Raw genomic sequence first — 12256 nt, 5'->3', positions numbered from 1 at the left:
CCTACTGCCAGCTTCTGTGTGCACGGTAACACTGCTGTTAACATCAGAGCTGTACAGAATGGTGGTAGGAGCAATCGCCTGGTGATGAGGAATAATAGGTAAATGTGCAAATGAGTAAATTGGTTTTGTGCTTGTGGTTTTCTTATTTTTCTTTTTATTTGAGACTGCGGAAGAGCAGGCTATAGAGTCCAGGACAGACTTATACCAGAAAGTAGACTTTACAGGTGCTCCTTTTGGCACATTCATCCTAAAATATGTGCTAAAACAGCTTGACAACCTTGTTTAATGAGAAACCAATATCTAGCTAGGGATGGGAATTGGCACAACGCTCACTACGGACGGGTGGTTCTGTGTTACTGTGACTCCGGGGAGTTTTTGTCTTTGGAGGCAGCGAGAAGTGACGACTGCTGTTGGAGGTGAGACTAAGCTTTGGCTCTGATCCAGCACAGTACGTTGCATTTCAGCTCACGCAAGCGCTGGGCAGTGAGGAGACTAAATGCACAGCTCTAGGGGTGTCAGCGCTAGAGAAAGCGATGGCCAGTGCTGCTGTTTCAAATGCTTCTCCCTAGAAACAGCTAAGGTAGGTTCTGGTTTTCAGATATATTAATAAGCCGTGTTCTGGATCGATGCAGTGTAGGAAACTGTCTTAACTATACTTTCCACATTGTTTTGGTTTTAGGTGTCCTTTTTCATAATTAGATTAATACATTAGGATATGTATTTACTGTAAGGTCCTGTGTCTTGTCTGAATTTGCCTGGGGCATCCAGGAAGTAGCACTGTCAAGTTTTTTTCCCAGTATTTAACCTGAACGGGCTTCCTTGAAATTTCACCTCTGTTTCTGGTTACACGCTGATGTTACACAGCTCTAAACCTACCAGTCTTCCACACTGCTTTCAAACTGGGACATTACTTTGGACTTGGTATCAGTTGGATACTCAATTTAAGGGGACTTTTTAATATGTGACTTTGAGCCAGTTGACCACGAAGAGGAAGAATGTCTCCTGAGGTGAAGTCGCAGCAGGCACGGCTCGCTGAAGCAGTGGCTCTGTTGGATTTTTGTCATTAGTCTGGCTCAAATCCTGGAGAGGGAGGGTGGGGGGGTGTGAGCTACGGCTTTCCAAAGGGAAGAACCAAGTTTAGAAGGGGAACTTCTGACATCCTGAAACCGCTTCTCGAGCACTTCCCATTCTGTCTCATGACTCTTCCATAATCTGTTTATGGGGACTGAATCCCAGTGTCCCATTGGGGGTGTGGTTTTGGGAGGGAGATGAAGATTCCAACCCAGACAGAGAGTACTGATCCTGAAGGAACTCCTCCTCCCCACGTGGTTTCTGAGATAGACATTAATGTGAAAAATTTACACTCTGGGCACTCCTGCAAGCAGTTCCCATAAGCGTGTTCCCTGTCATGCGTAGGTTGGCCGGCATTCAGTATTTCCAAAGGAAATACGTCTTCATGTGATGTTTTTTGCAATGGGTATGAAGTGCAAGTGATTAGTGACTCAAGTCTGAGTAAACTGTTAAAGTGATGGAATCTGAAATGGAGAAAGTTGACTGTTTTATTTGTAACTGCAAAAGCACACAAGCTCTACGAGGGAAGAGGGCAAACAGAATTTAATAAAGCGCCATTTATAACTGGGAAAGCACTAACAAAGAAGGAAAAGGATGAAAAAATAAATTGACAGATAGCAGATACTCCTGCAATTACAGCCTGCAGATTACTGGTCCCTTCCAGCAGCAGCAGCTGGAATGCCAATATTATCTACTTGTAAATTATGTGCTTTACATGGCTGAATTTGTAGTGTGGGGCTTTACATACGTGGCTACAGGATGTGATTTTGTTAGTGTAGATAGTATAGACTATTGCTCTGTCTTCAGTTCTCACCTAAAATCTCAGGAGTTGACAAACTCTCATCTATTTTTATTTTTTTTTTTCCTGCCACCAGAATATATCCCATGTTCTCCTTCTAGGCCCCAAATTGACAATTATCCGTTGTCTGCTCTCCAGCTTCTTTTTATACACATCCTATTTTGAGAGGGAAAGATGCTGAGAGCTGTTTCTTCTAGAGAAGGCATCTGGAAGGCTGCCGGGCTCTGGCCAGACCCCCAGCCTCACCTCTCCCTGCCAGTAAAGCAGGGAGAGCGCTAACCTGTTTCATGGGAGCGTCAGGCTTAATGTTTTGTATCTTCTTTTGAAGAAAACTATTGTGAAAGTGCAAGGTTATCTGCTTATTTGGCGAATTCCAATTGAAATTTCCTTCTGGGAGAGTCGCATCCAGCTTGTTTCTGCATTACACCAACCATTGAAGAGGCTTTCTGTTCTCCATATGACCAAACACCTTGTTTCAGTAGTTGATTTCTGCCCAGTTTGCCTCTTAACCTCCCCTTGTCCTTTCATTACACGTTCAGCTTTCATATTCTGTCATTCTGAGACCTTTTTTTCTTTTTCTTTCCCTTTCTCTGTCGTCTTCCTACTAGCTGTCTGCAGCATCCAGCCCTTCCAGTCAGAGTCCTCACAGAGCCTCAGGAAAGGATCCCTTTGCAGAGCTCTCTCTCCAGGATTTCTTGTAGAACAACTTAGGTATTGTCCGCTATTCTGGGGAGATGCTGGTTTTCGTGCTATAAAACAAAATCACACTTCTAATTCGAGTTTTATTAAGGTGACTAGAACCGTTTCTGAAGAAAATAAAACAAGTCGTGTTGAGTTGGAAGCATTGTGGAAGTGACTTGGGAACTCGGTGTACTGAACTGCGGCAGTGTAAGGGCCCGATCGAGTCATTTTGCTTCGGTCCATTGGAGATAAAGTTTCCCAGTTCCTCCCTGAACTGCGACAGCAGCACACGTGGTACTTCGCTGCAGTTGGGGAGAAGGAACTGGTATTACCTGGTTTTTACCATTTCATCGGGAAAATGTTTCGGGTTCGTGGCTATCGGTGAAGCCCCGAGTGCTGCTGGCAGTCTGCTCCTGCACGTGGCCGGTTGCTGACCAAAGAGTGCGCTTCATGCAGAAGGTGGTACTTGGCTTCAGGCGTGCGAGGGTTAAATTTTGGAGTTCCGTTCGTTCTTATCAGTCAGAGGCGGGTGGAGATTCAATACTAAAATGAGTGAAAATATGAAAAAATTCAAGAACGTGTGTTGTAAGGACAGAGTAGGCTTTATTGCCCACGGCACCTGTTTTTCTTCGTGCGCTTCCTCTGGTTCAGCACGAAAAGTGACATTGAGTTCTCTTCATAATGATGTTGATCTGTTACGCAGCCGCTGGTGACAGTGTTGCATGGATAAATAGATGGGGTTTATCGTTGGGCAAACCAGCTTAACGCAAAGAGTTGTTCCAAAGGCGGGTGTAGCTGGAAAAACATCCTGGTGGCTTTTGGTGGTTTTCTGGCCGTGATTTTGTAAACTCTTTATTTCTGTTCAAAACTTCAGATCTTGGGGTAGCTCAGGCATTTGAAGAATGGACATTTTTGAAGAAAACGCAGGTTTGTAGCGGAAGTCCTACTTCTGTTGTATGTTTAACATGAGGGTTTTTAATCTTTCCAGATTCAGTTTATGTAACTGTGTTAGATGGAAGAGAAAGGACCGTCTCCAAAGAGATGCGCTTACCAGTAAACCCCCCCCACTTCCAGGAAAAAATGAACTTCAGTCTCTCAAACTCTCCTCTTCCACTAAATGATGCGGTGAAATGATGAAGGCCGGTGAAGGAACCTGGGACAACTCCACAAGAAAACATTGATACACAATATAAAGCCAAGAATTACCATGAATTAAGACTAAGATCTAATTTTTTTGTCCTGGTGACTAACACGTCGATACTTTCAGCTTCTAATAATATCCGTAATCGGTAATGTACAAAGAGAAGCCTTTGTTCTGGAAATTGCGATTGGTGTTTGGAAATGCTGTCTGGAATGGAGATGTGTCCTTTTCTGTAACTCAAAACAGGACTTTGGGCAGGGGAGGGTCAAATCCTAACTCTTAATTCTGCAGTTACCTTTTCTTCAGTCCTCACAAATGTAGGCACAGCAGTAATGGAAATTAACTTTTTTTAAAAATTATATATTCAGTTTGCAGTAGACATTCCTTATGTATTATTGTTTGTATTTATTTATGATTATCAATTTAACATTAATATTGTATCAAAAAAAAAAACCTCCTTATGAAAATGAGTATGGATGTATACAGTATGTCTGATTTTTATCCACAAAGAATGAATCTGATTCAGAATGCTTTTCAGCTGACATACAGAGCACTAAATATTTTAAAGGTCTGAATCTAATGAATTCTCAGTATATATGGGAATTAGGGAAGAGCTGTAAAATGCATTAATCCTTATAGTCAATTCTGTGCCTAGGATTTTGCAAGGGAACAGTTAACTGACTAGAAGAAGCACTACACTTTTAATTCAGCATTAGTGCGTTGGGAAGGAACTTTATTGCTTTGTGCTTGGCATGTCATTCTTTTTACATTTGACATTATAAGGCCTTTCCAAAATGAATGTGAGGAATTGCTTTCACTTTAAGACTTTCCTTCTTTTCTGTAAAAAAAAAAAACAAAACAAAAAAAAACCAAAAAAAAAATATATAAAAAAATATTGAGGTGTTGTGTGTTGGGGGGAAGCCTTTTCATTTGGCCAGTGCCGTGTTTATGATCCCGGACCTTTTAAAAGTAAAAAAGGGGAAGTAGCTTCCTTATGTATGTCTAGTTGGATATTTAGTTAACGAAGAATTAAAGCAGCACTGTTGATCGGTGCTTTGTGTAAATACATCATAACTTTTGGGTGGAGTGGGGCCTTCGGAAGGATAGTCAATGATGTGAAAGCAATTCTGTACATGAGTTAAGCATACTTGCTGCATTGTCTCTGCAGATTCTATTTTTGTTTAAAATATTAAAATGTACGTTAGCAAAAATGGGTGGATTTTCAAATAAAATGCAGCTTCCACAGAACTTTTGTTACAGTATGAAAGTCTGAGGTGCTTCTTTTCTTTTTGCTGCTTAAAATGTGCACTGATAATTGCTTTGTTTACTTAATAAAATACCAAATGTATTTTGTATGTGCAGACTGTATTACAGGGAGTGCAGCGCTGCGAATCCGTGAATGACGTGACCCAGACAACACCTTCCCGGTGGTGCTGCAGTAGACGGCCTTAGTTCCACTATAATGAGTTGTCTCATAAAGAGCCGGATTCCGGATTCCTTACTTGATATGGTATTTCACGATCTTCTAATTTTTCAAAATATCCATGGCAATAAACTTGTACTGTTTATAACTGAGCAAGAAGTATGAATACAGCAAAAATAATTATTTAGGTATGTTCCCTCGCCTTCAGCGGAAGGTAATGCTGTGGGAGCGGTGAAGAGCCTGCTCAGACCCTTGTCTGCGTTAGACGCTAGTTTTCATCACGGGGAGTTGCGACAGAAATGGATTTCCCTCTTCTCAGCGACCCGAGGCTTGTCCTGAAGGATGTACATCATCAAATGATCAGTACAGATCAGTAGATTTACAATTTTTTTCTAAAAGCATGAATTAAAAAAAACCCTGAAACTGTTGCTTTTATAGTATATAATGCACATGCCCACAGCTGGGGAGTTTCATATACACTTAACTTAAACACTTACCTCCCTACAAATGAGGCTTTGAGTGGGACTGAACCACCAGAGAACAACTTTTTTTTTTTTTGTTTTAGTTTTCGCTTATGCTCAGAATATCAAAAATGCGAATTGTCTGAACCGGGGGTCAGCTGGGAAAAAGGTGCACATATGTGTCCTGTTAGCTGAATCGGTAACTGCCGGGGGACGAACCGTTCTGAAACACGGCCCAGAGCTTGTGTGGAAGATCAAGGTCGAGCGTCCTCCTCCCCTGTAGCCTGCTGTGCCGGGGTGTGAGAAAAACAGACACCACTCTTGTCACCCGTCTAGGCCTGCGGTGCTCTGTGCACAGGGCTTTCTGCGCACGGGGGGGGAGGGGGGGGCGGTCCATTTTGAGGCTGTTGGCTGAGGATACAGATTGTGCGGAGCTCGTTTTGGACCCCCTTTGTGGGGCTGTGAGTGTGACACGGTGGCAAATCAGGCAGTTTCCAAAAATGCCCAAACACAAACACTTCTTCTGCAGGGATGCCGGGTTCAGCTCTTACCCTTTCCCGCTCACTCACAGTTGCTCCGTGTGCTTTAACGCAGCTGCTGCGCGGGTTAAGCTTGTCGGAGGCCTTGCTAAGAAAGCTCTCCTTTGCTTCGCTCTCCAGAGACAAACTGGCTTGAGAATTTTCCCAAGGATTATTTTCTCATTTACTTTGTTTCTGATAAGTATGTTTGCTTTCAGTATTGCTGGAATAACCCTCAGTTGTAGCTTAATTTAAAAAGCAGGGCTCATAGATGTGTTTCTTTTGAGTTGCTGGCCATTTTTAATAATGGGGGGTTGTGAAAACCTGGTTCCCTCAAAGTTGAGTTCAAAGCCTATTTAATCTGAGAGAGGATTTTATCAACGCTTATAAATCCTTAAAGGGAGGGTGCCAGGGGGATGGGAACAGTCTTTTTTCAGTGGTGCCCAGTGATGGGACAAGAGGGAACGGGCACAAACATGAACATAGGAAGTTTCATCTTAACATGAAGAGGAACTTTCCTGTGAGGGCAGCAGAGCACTGGCACAGGCTGCCCAGAGAGGTGGGGGAGTCTCCCGCTCTGGAGACATTCCAAACCTGCCTGGATGTGTCCTGTGCCACTGCTGTAGGTGCCCCTGCCCTGGCGGGGGGTGGGACGGGATGATCCCCAGAGAGGTCCCTTCCAACCCTGACCACTCTGATTCTATGAGTCCAGAAGAGCGAAGGCTCTGGGAGAGCTGCCTGCCCGTAGCAAGCAGTGGAGGATACAGCACTTTGTTAGAGTGCTGTGGTTCGTTTCAGAGCTTCATGAAGGAAATTAGCATGTCAGAATTGTCATAATATTTTAATATTTTTTTTTTAATCAGAATATTATATAATGAAACCAACTGGATTCACCTCTTGAGGCAGTTACTCTTGCTGGAACAAGAACCTGAACAGGTAGTAGCCTCAGGTGTTTTCTAAAATCCCAAATGTAGAATCTTCATCCAAAGACAAATCTAAATTGTTTCACTGCTTCTGTTCTTTGTTTCGAAGTCACAAAGGGAACTGAACTGTTCTGTGCAGTAAGTTGACAGCACCTCAGGAAACGTTTAAAAACTGGTTTTGCGTGACATCAGATGGTCGATTCAGCCAGTTACTGGGGTAAGTCACGGACTCTCTCGGCTGCCAAACAGCCTTTCAGCAAGGAGGAGGGACAAGGTGAAACCTCGCGTCTTTTATGAGAGAAAAAGTGCCCATTTGTCAGAGCCGGGTATAAATGTTGTAGTGCTATAAATGAATTGCAACTTGAAAGCCATGACATACTTGAGATAAAGATTGTGGCAGAAAAATGAGAATTAGGTGCCAAAAACACTGGGAGAGAGAGGAAACGCTGACAGGACCAGAAGATTGACAAGATAATGTCAGGGTAGCGAAGAAATGCGCTGAGTACAGAAGACAAATCCATGTTAATGGGAGCACATGTAAACAAACCATGAGCTTTCTCCTTGGCCCATTGACCTTTGCAGTGTGCTCGCACTGCGGTGGAGAGAGCAGAAAGTCTTGACATCTTTTGGTGAATTTGCCCAACAAGAAAAATCTGTGAGTTACGGATGGTTTCCATGTTCAAACTGGAGAATGAAGGGACTTGGCTGAGCAGGGGGACACGGTTTAGTGGTGGTGTTGGCAGTGTGAGGTTGATGGTTGGACTCGATCTTAAAGGTCCCTTCCAACCGAGATGATTCTATGACCAGATCAAGAGAATGAGTGAGGGGGAGAGAACCCTGAACAGGTTCCCCTGAAGGTGTGACATTGCTGCCACCCGCTCGGCACCCTGTTGTATCTGAAGGCTGAGTAAATCCATTTCACTTGTGGGAGATGCCCAAGATAACAAATCGCTCCAGGAGTTGAGTGAAACGCGTTTCTTATTTCTTTTTCTTGCTTCTCTGCTGATGAAATTTCCTGAGGCAAAGATCAAAAAGCCTCGGAACAAACAGCCAACTTCCTTAAAAGTTCTGTTGGGTGAGCCGATAAGGGTGCTGAAGGTGTGTTGGATATGAGCGAGTTGCTCTGGATATCCGGCAGCTGTGGCACAGGGGGAGAGCTGAGCTCTCGGGTTTATTTTCACAGCACAGATCTCGGCTTTGTTCACAGTGGTAACTGCTGAACTTCCCCGTACCAGCTACAGCGATTGCCCGAGTATTGTTTTTCTAGAAAAGATTATTTGGTACAATTTTAGCCTCTCGCTGCGCTTTCATCACTAAAAGTGAGGAAAAGGTCCAGCACCATGTCAAATCCCAGCTTTCCATGGCTCAGTGGAGATGTTCGATGGGCCATATACAGGAACAGTTGTTGGCGTCTTATTACCACGTCGTGTCCTAAAACAACACGGTGTTTGTGGTGGTCTGCGGAATGTGAGCTCTGAAGTGTGGTATTACAGAGAAACATCCTTATTTCTACTCTGGACTCAAAATCCAAGGGAAAATCTTTTTCAGAGGAACATCCAGCTGCAAAACATCAGTGGCTTTAGGATGCTAATGCCATTAAGTTCTCTGTTCCTTGCTTGTCACTGTAGTGTAACTTTTCAGTCCATTAGCTTCTGCCTTGACCTGATTCTGGCAAACTCCTTTTAGCCCACAGAAGGGGAGCGTTTAATAACTTCTCTCAGAAAGCAGCCAAACAAGAACAAATGCTGCAGAACAAGCCTCCTACCCTCCTTTCCCAAAACACGCAGGTCTGAACCTGTGGAAAGATTGCCTCGTTATACAACCCAGCTGCATCGGAGGCTGCGAACCTCTCAAAAACCAGACCAGAAGTTAAGTAACCTTCATTCCCCGCAGCTCAGGCCGGGAGAGATCATACTTGCACAGCCAGACTATAAAGCAATATAATCCCCTCGCTTGACTCTACAGGGAAATTGCTCAGAGAGGGTTCAAACCAGCAGCGCGCTGACGTAAGCGGCTGCTTTAATCGCTCAAGTGGATGCGGGTGAGCAGCCCACCCCACCTCACCCCACCGTGCTTTTCAGGCGTTTGATGGATTGATCTTCTTCAATCCCAACACACAGGCTTCAGTCTATTAAAATGGGGTTTATTACCACACGCTTACATACATTTCTTTAACTTTGAATTTCCAGGGGACACTTGGGGGTTTGCTGTTTGCTCGTTTTTCCTGTTGAAACTGCAAGTTTCGTATGTTGCGTGCCAGTTAAATATGTAACTCCAGTTCAACTGAGGCTTTGCTGGGATTAGGGTTGTGGGGACACGTGGACACTTCTCTGCATCTTGTGGCCTACCTGGTGTCCTATAGTTGTCTTGCGCAACGGAAACACGGTGAAGAAAAGGTATTTCATAATGCTGGGGATGTCAGGGTGACTCCTGTAAGTTCTGTCCTCGCCGGAGCAGTGAGCCCCGTCTCCCATTGTTTAAGTAGGAGTTGGAAGCGTTGGCTGTGCTGCCACGAAGTGGACTGATCGGCCCTCTGTTTTACAACATGTTGCTCATTTCTGAGAGCTTTTGCCAGTAACAAAATTATCAAATCCAGATGCCTCATTTGCTGAAGACTTAGCTTTCTCCAGATAAAAGCCTCACACTGGCCTTAGCGCTAATCCGATAGAAATCAAGGGGATTTGGGACACTTCACTAAATACATTTTGCTACAGGCTGTTGCTTCTGGCTTGTGCAGGCTGCCTGTGGCTTGTACCCTAATTAGCATGTTTCAGATTTCTTTTTAACTCCCTCTCACCCACACAGGCATTTATGGTAAAAGGCTAAACAGGGAGTTGAAGAGACGAAGTTTCTTTTTTTTTTTTTTCCCCGGGGTGCAAGTTGCTGTTGTGCTGCCCCATGCCCTCCACGTGGCGGTACGCATCATGGGCATGAGCAAAGAGAAGCCTTGAGATGGGCCCTACGTTTACATCGCTAGGAAATGGAAATGCCGTTTGGGGAGCGGTGGGAAGAAGGAGAGGCCAGTCTTTAACTGAAAAGCCATATTCTAATTCTGCGACTAAACGAAAAGCTAAACTAATCACTGAGCAGAACTAATCTCTCTTTCAAGAAAGCCATTTCACGGGTCTTGCGCTTCCCTCAAAGAACGCCGGTGTAGCTGAGGGGAGGCTCCTGTGGTGCTGAAAACAGTACCAACTCACACCTACGGACCCCCTTCTCTCGACACTCCAGCACTAGGAGCCCCCTCAGTCTTTGCAGTAACTCAGTTGGGTCACAGCAGGGATACAGCCAAACTTAAATATTTAAGTGTTTACTATGCAGCAACACAAGTGAGATTCAGTCAGATTCACCTGCTGGGCAGGAATATCTGAGCTCACTCGAAAAATGAAAAAAAAAATGTTTGCGCTGAAGTACGGAATAAGCTGAGACACTGCATAGACACAGGTTGTTTAAAGTGTTTTAAGTTTATTCCAAACTGCTGATTAACCCGTCAAGGGTTTAAATCAGATTATTCGGTGCTTTCACAAGTTGCTAAATGGGAAATCATAGAATCATAGACTGGTTTAGGTTGGAAGAGACCTTAAATATCATCGAGTTCCAACCCCCCTGCCATGGGCAGGGACACCTCCCACCAGCCCAGGTTGCTCAAAGCCCTGTCCAACTTGGCTTTGACCACCTCCAGGGATGGGGCAGCCACAGCTTCCCTGGACAACCTGGGCCAGTGCCACACCACCCTCAAAGTGAAAAATTTCTTCCTAGTGTTTAATCTAAATCTGCCCTCTTCCAGTTTGAAGCCATTCCCCCTCAACCTATCACTACATGCCCTTGTAAGAAGTCCCTCTCCAGCTGTCCTGTAGGCCCCCTTTAGATGTTGGCAGGCTGCAATAAGGTCTCCCCAGAGCCTTCTCTTCCCCAGGCTGGACAACCCCGACTCTCAGCCTGTCCTCACAGCAGTGGTGCTCCAGCCCTTGGATCATCTTCGTGGCCTCCTCTGGACCCACTCCAACAGGTCCACATCCTTCTGACGTTGGGGGCCCCAGAGCTGGATGCAGCACTGCAGGTGGGGTCTCGAGCAGAGCAGAGGGGCAGAATCACCTCCCTCATACTGCTAGCCATGCTTCTTCTGATGCAGCCCAGGATATGGTTGGCTTTCTGGGCTGTGATCACACATTGCCAGCTCATGTTGAGCTTCTCATCCACCAACACGCCCAGGTCCTTCTTCTCAGGGCAGGCTGCTCTCAATCCATTCCCTGCCAAGCCTGTATTTGTGCTTGGGATTGCCCCGACCCAGATGTAGGACCTTGCACTTGGCCTTGTTGAACTGCATGAGGTTGGCTTGGGCCCACCTCTCCAGCCTGTCCAGGTCCTTCTGGATGGCATCCCTCCCCTCCAGCATGTCTACCTCACCAAACAGCTTGGGATCATTGGCAAACTTGCTGAGGGTGCACTCGACCCCACTGTCCATGTCACCAACAATGCACAGGTCAGAAGCCTACTTGTGCCTGGGAAGTAACAGCGTTGTGTACCCCTGACGGGGTGTCCAGGATGCGCAATGAGACTGGAAAAAAACCCCACTGAGTCAATGCACTAAGATATATGTTCATAGAAACTACCCTCAAACCAAAGATACAGGATTACACAACATATTTGGCCAAATAAAAAAAAAAGTATTGAAAGAATAAATTTTTTATTATTTTTATGCTTTTTAAAATTTTTTATTCAATTTTGGGTTATTTCAGTATATTTAAGTAGGGGTTTTATGAAGACAGATAAAATGCATTCAAATATTTGATTTCTAGCGATAGTTGAATTATGCTTTGATAAATTACATTCTGCTTTAGTGGGGTGTTAAATATTTTGTAACAGGTCTACATTTTATAGCAGCCTGCATTTACCCGTGCCATGTCTGATCCCGAGGGAATTCCACATTTGACAGACTACAAGTGGGGACAACAAAAACTAAATATTAACTCGGATCCTTTATTAGATACACGTGCAGCTATGTGGACTGAGAAGCCCAAAAAGTGCACAAGCGTTCTCACAGCAGTAAGGAAAGCAACCTTTCAATTAGCCATCTGCACACAGATATATTTCTTATTAAACTTCTGTGTGTAAATCACGATCCAGGCACTCAAAAATAGTTTACACAAAGCCCAGTGCCACACTTCTTCTTGAAGAACAGAACAAAAATTTAATGAACTGAGAATGTTACATTTGTGTGTTAACAGCCCAGCTTGTC

General features: G+C 44.5%; 1 protein-coding gene across 1 annotated transcript in view; it reads left to right on the top strand.

Annotated features, from left to right (window-relative positions):
- Nucleotides 1-5427, top strand: part of PICALM (phosphatidylinositol binding clathrin assembly protein) — a 73273-nt gene extending 67846 nt beyond the window's left edge. Inside the window, exon 20 of the mRNA XM_082491634.1 lies at nucleotides 3540-5427. Coding sequence (XP_082347760.1) covers nucleotides 3540-3554 — 15 coding nt within the window. The 3' untranslated portion in view covers nucleotides 3555-5427. The remainder of the gene's footprint in view (nucleotides 1-3539) is intronic.
- The last annotated feature ends 6829 nt before the right edge of the window (nucleotides 5428-12256 follow it).

This window comes from Vanellus vanellus (assembly GCF_965231255.1).
Source record: "Vanellus vanellus genome assembly, chromosome: 1".
NCBI lineage: Eukaryota > Metazoa > Chordata > Aves > Charadriiformes > Charadriidae > Vanellus > Vanellus vanellus.
Note: the sequence above shows the minus strand (reverse complement) of the source record. Positions and strands in the feature narration are given on the sequence as shown.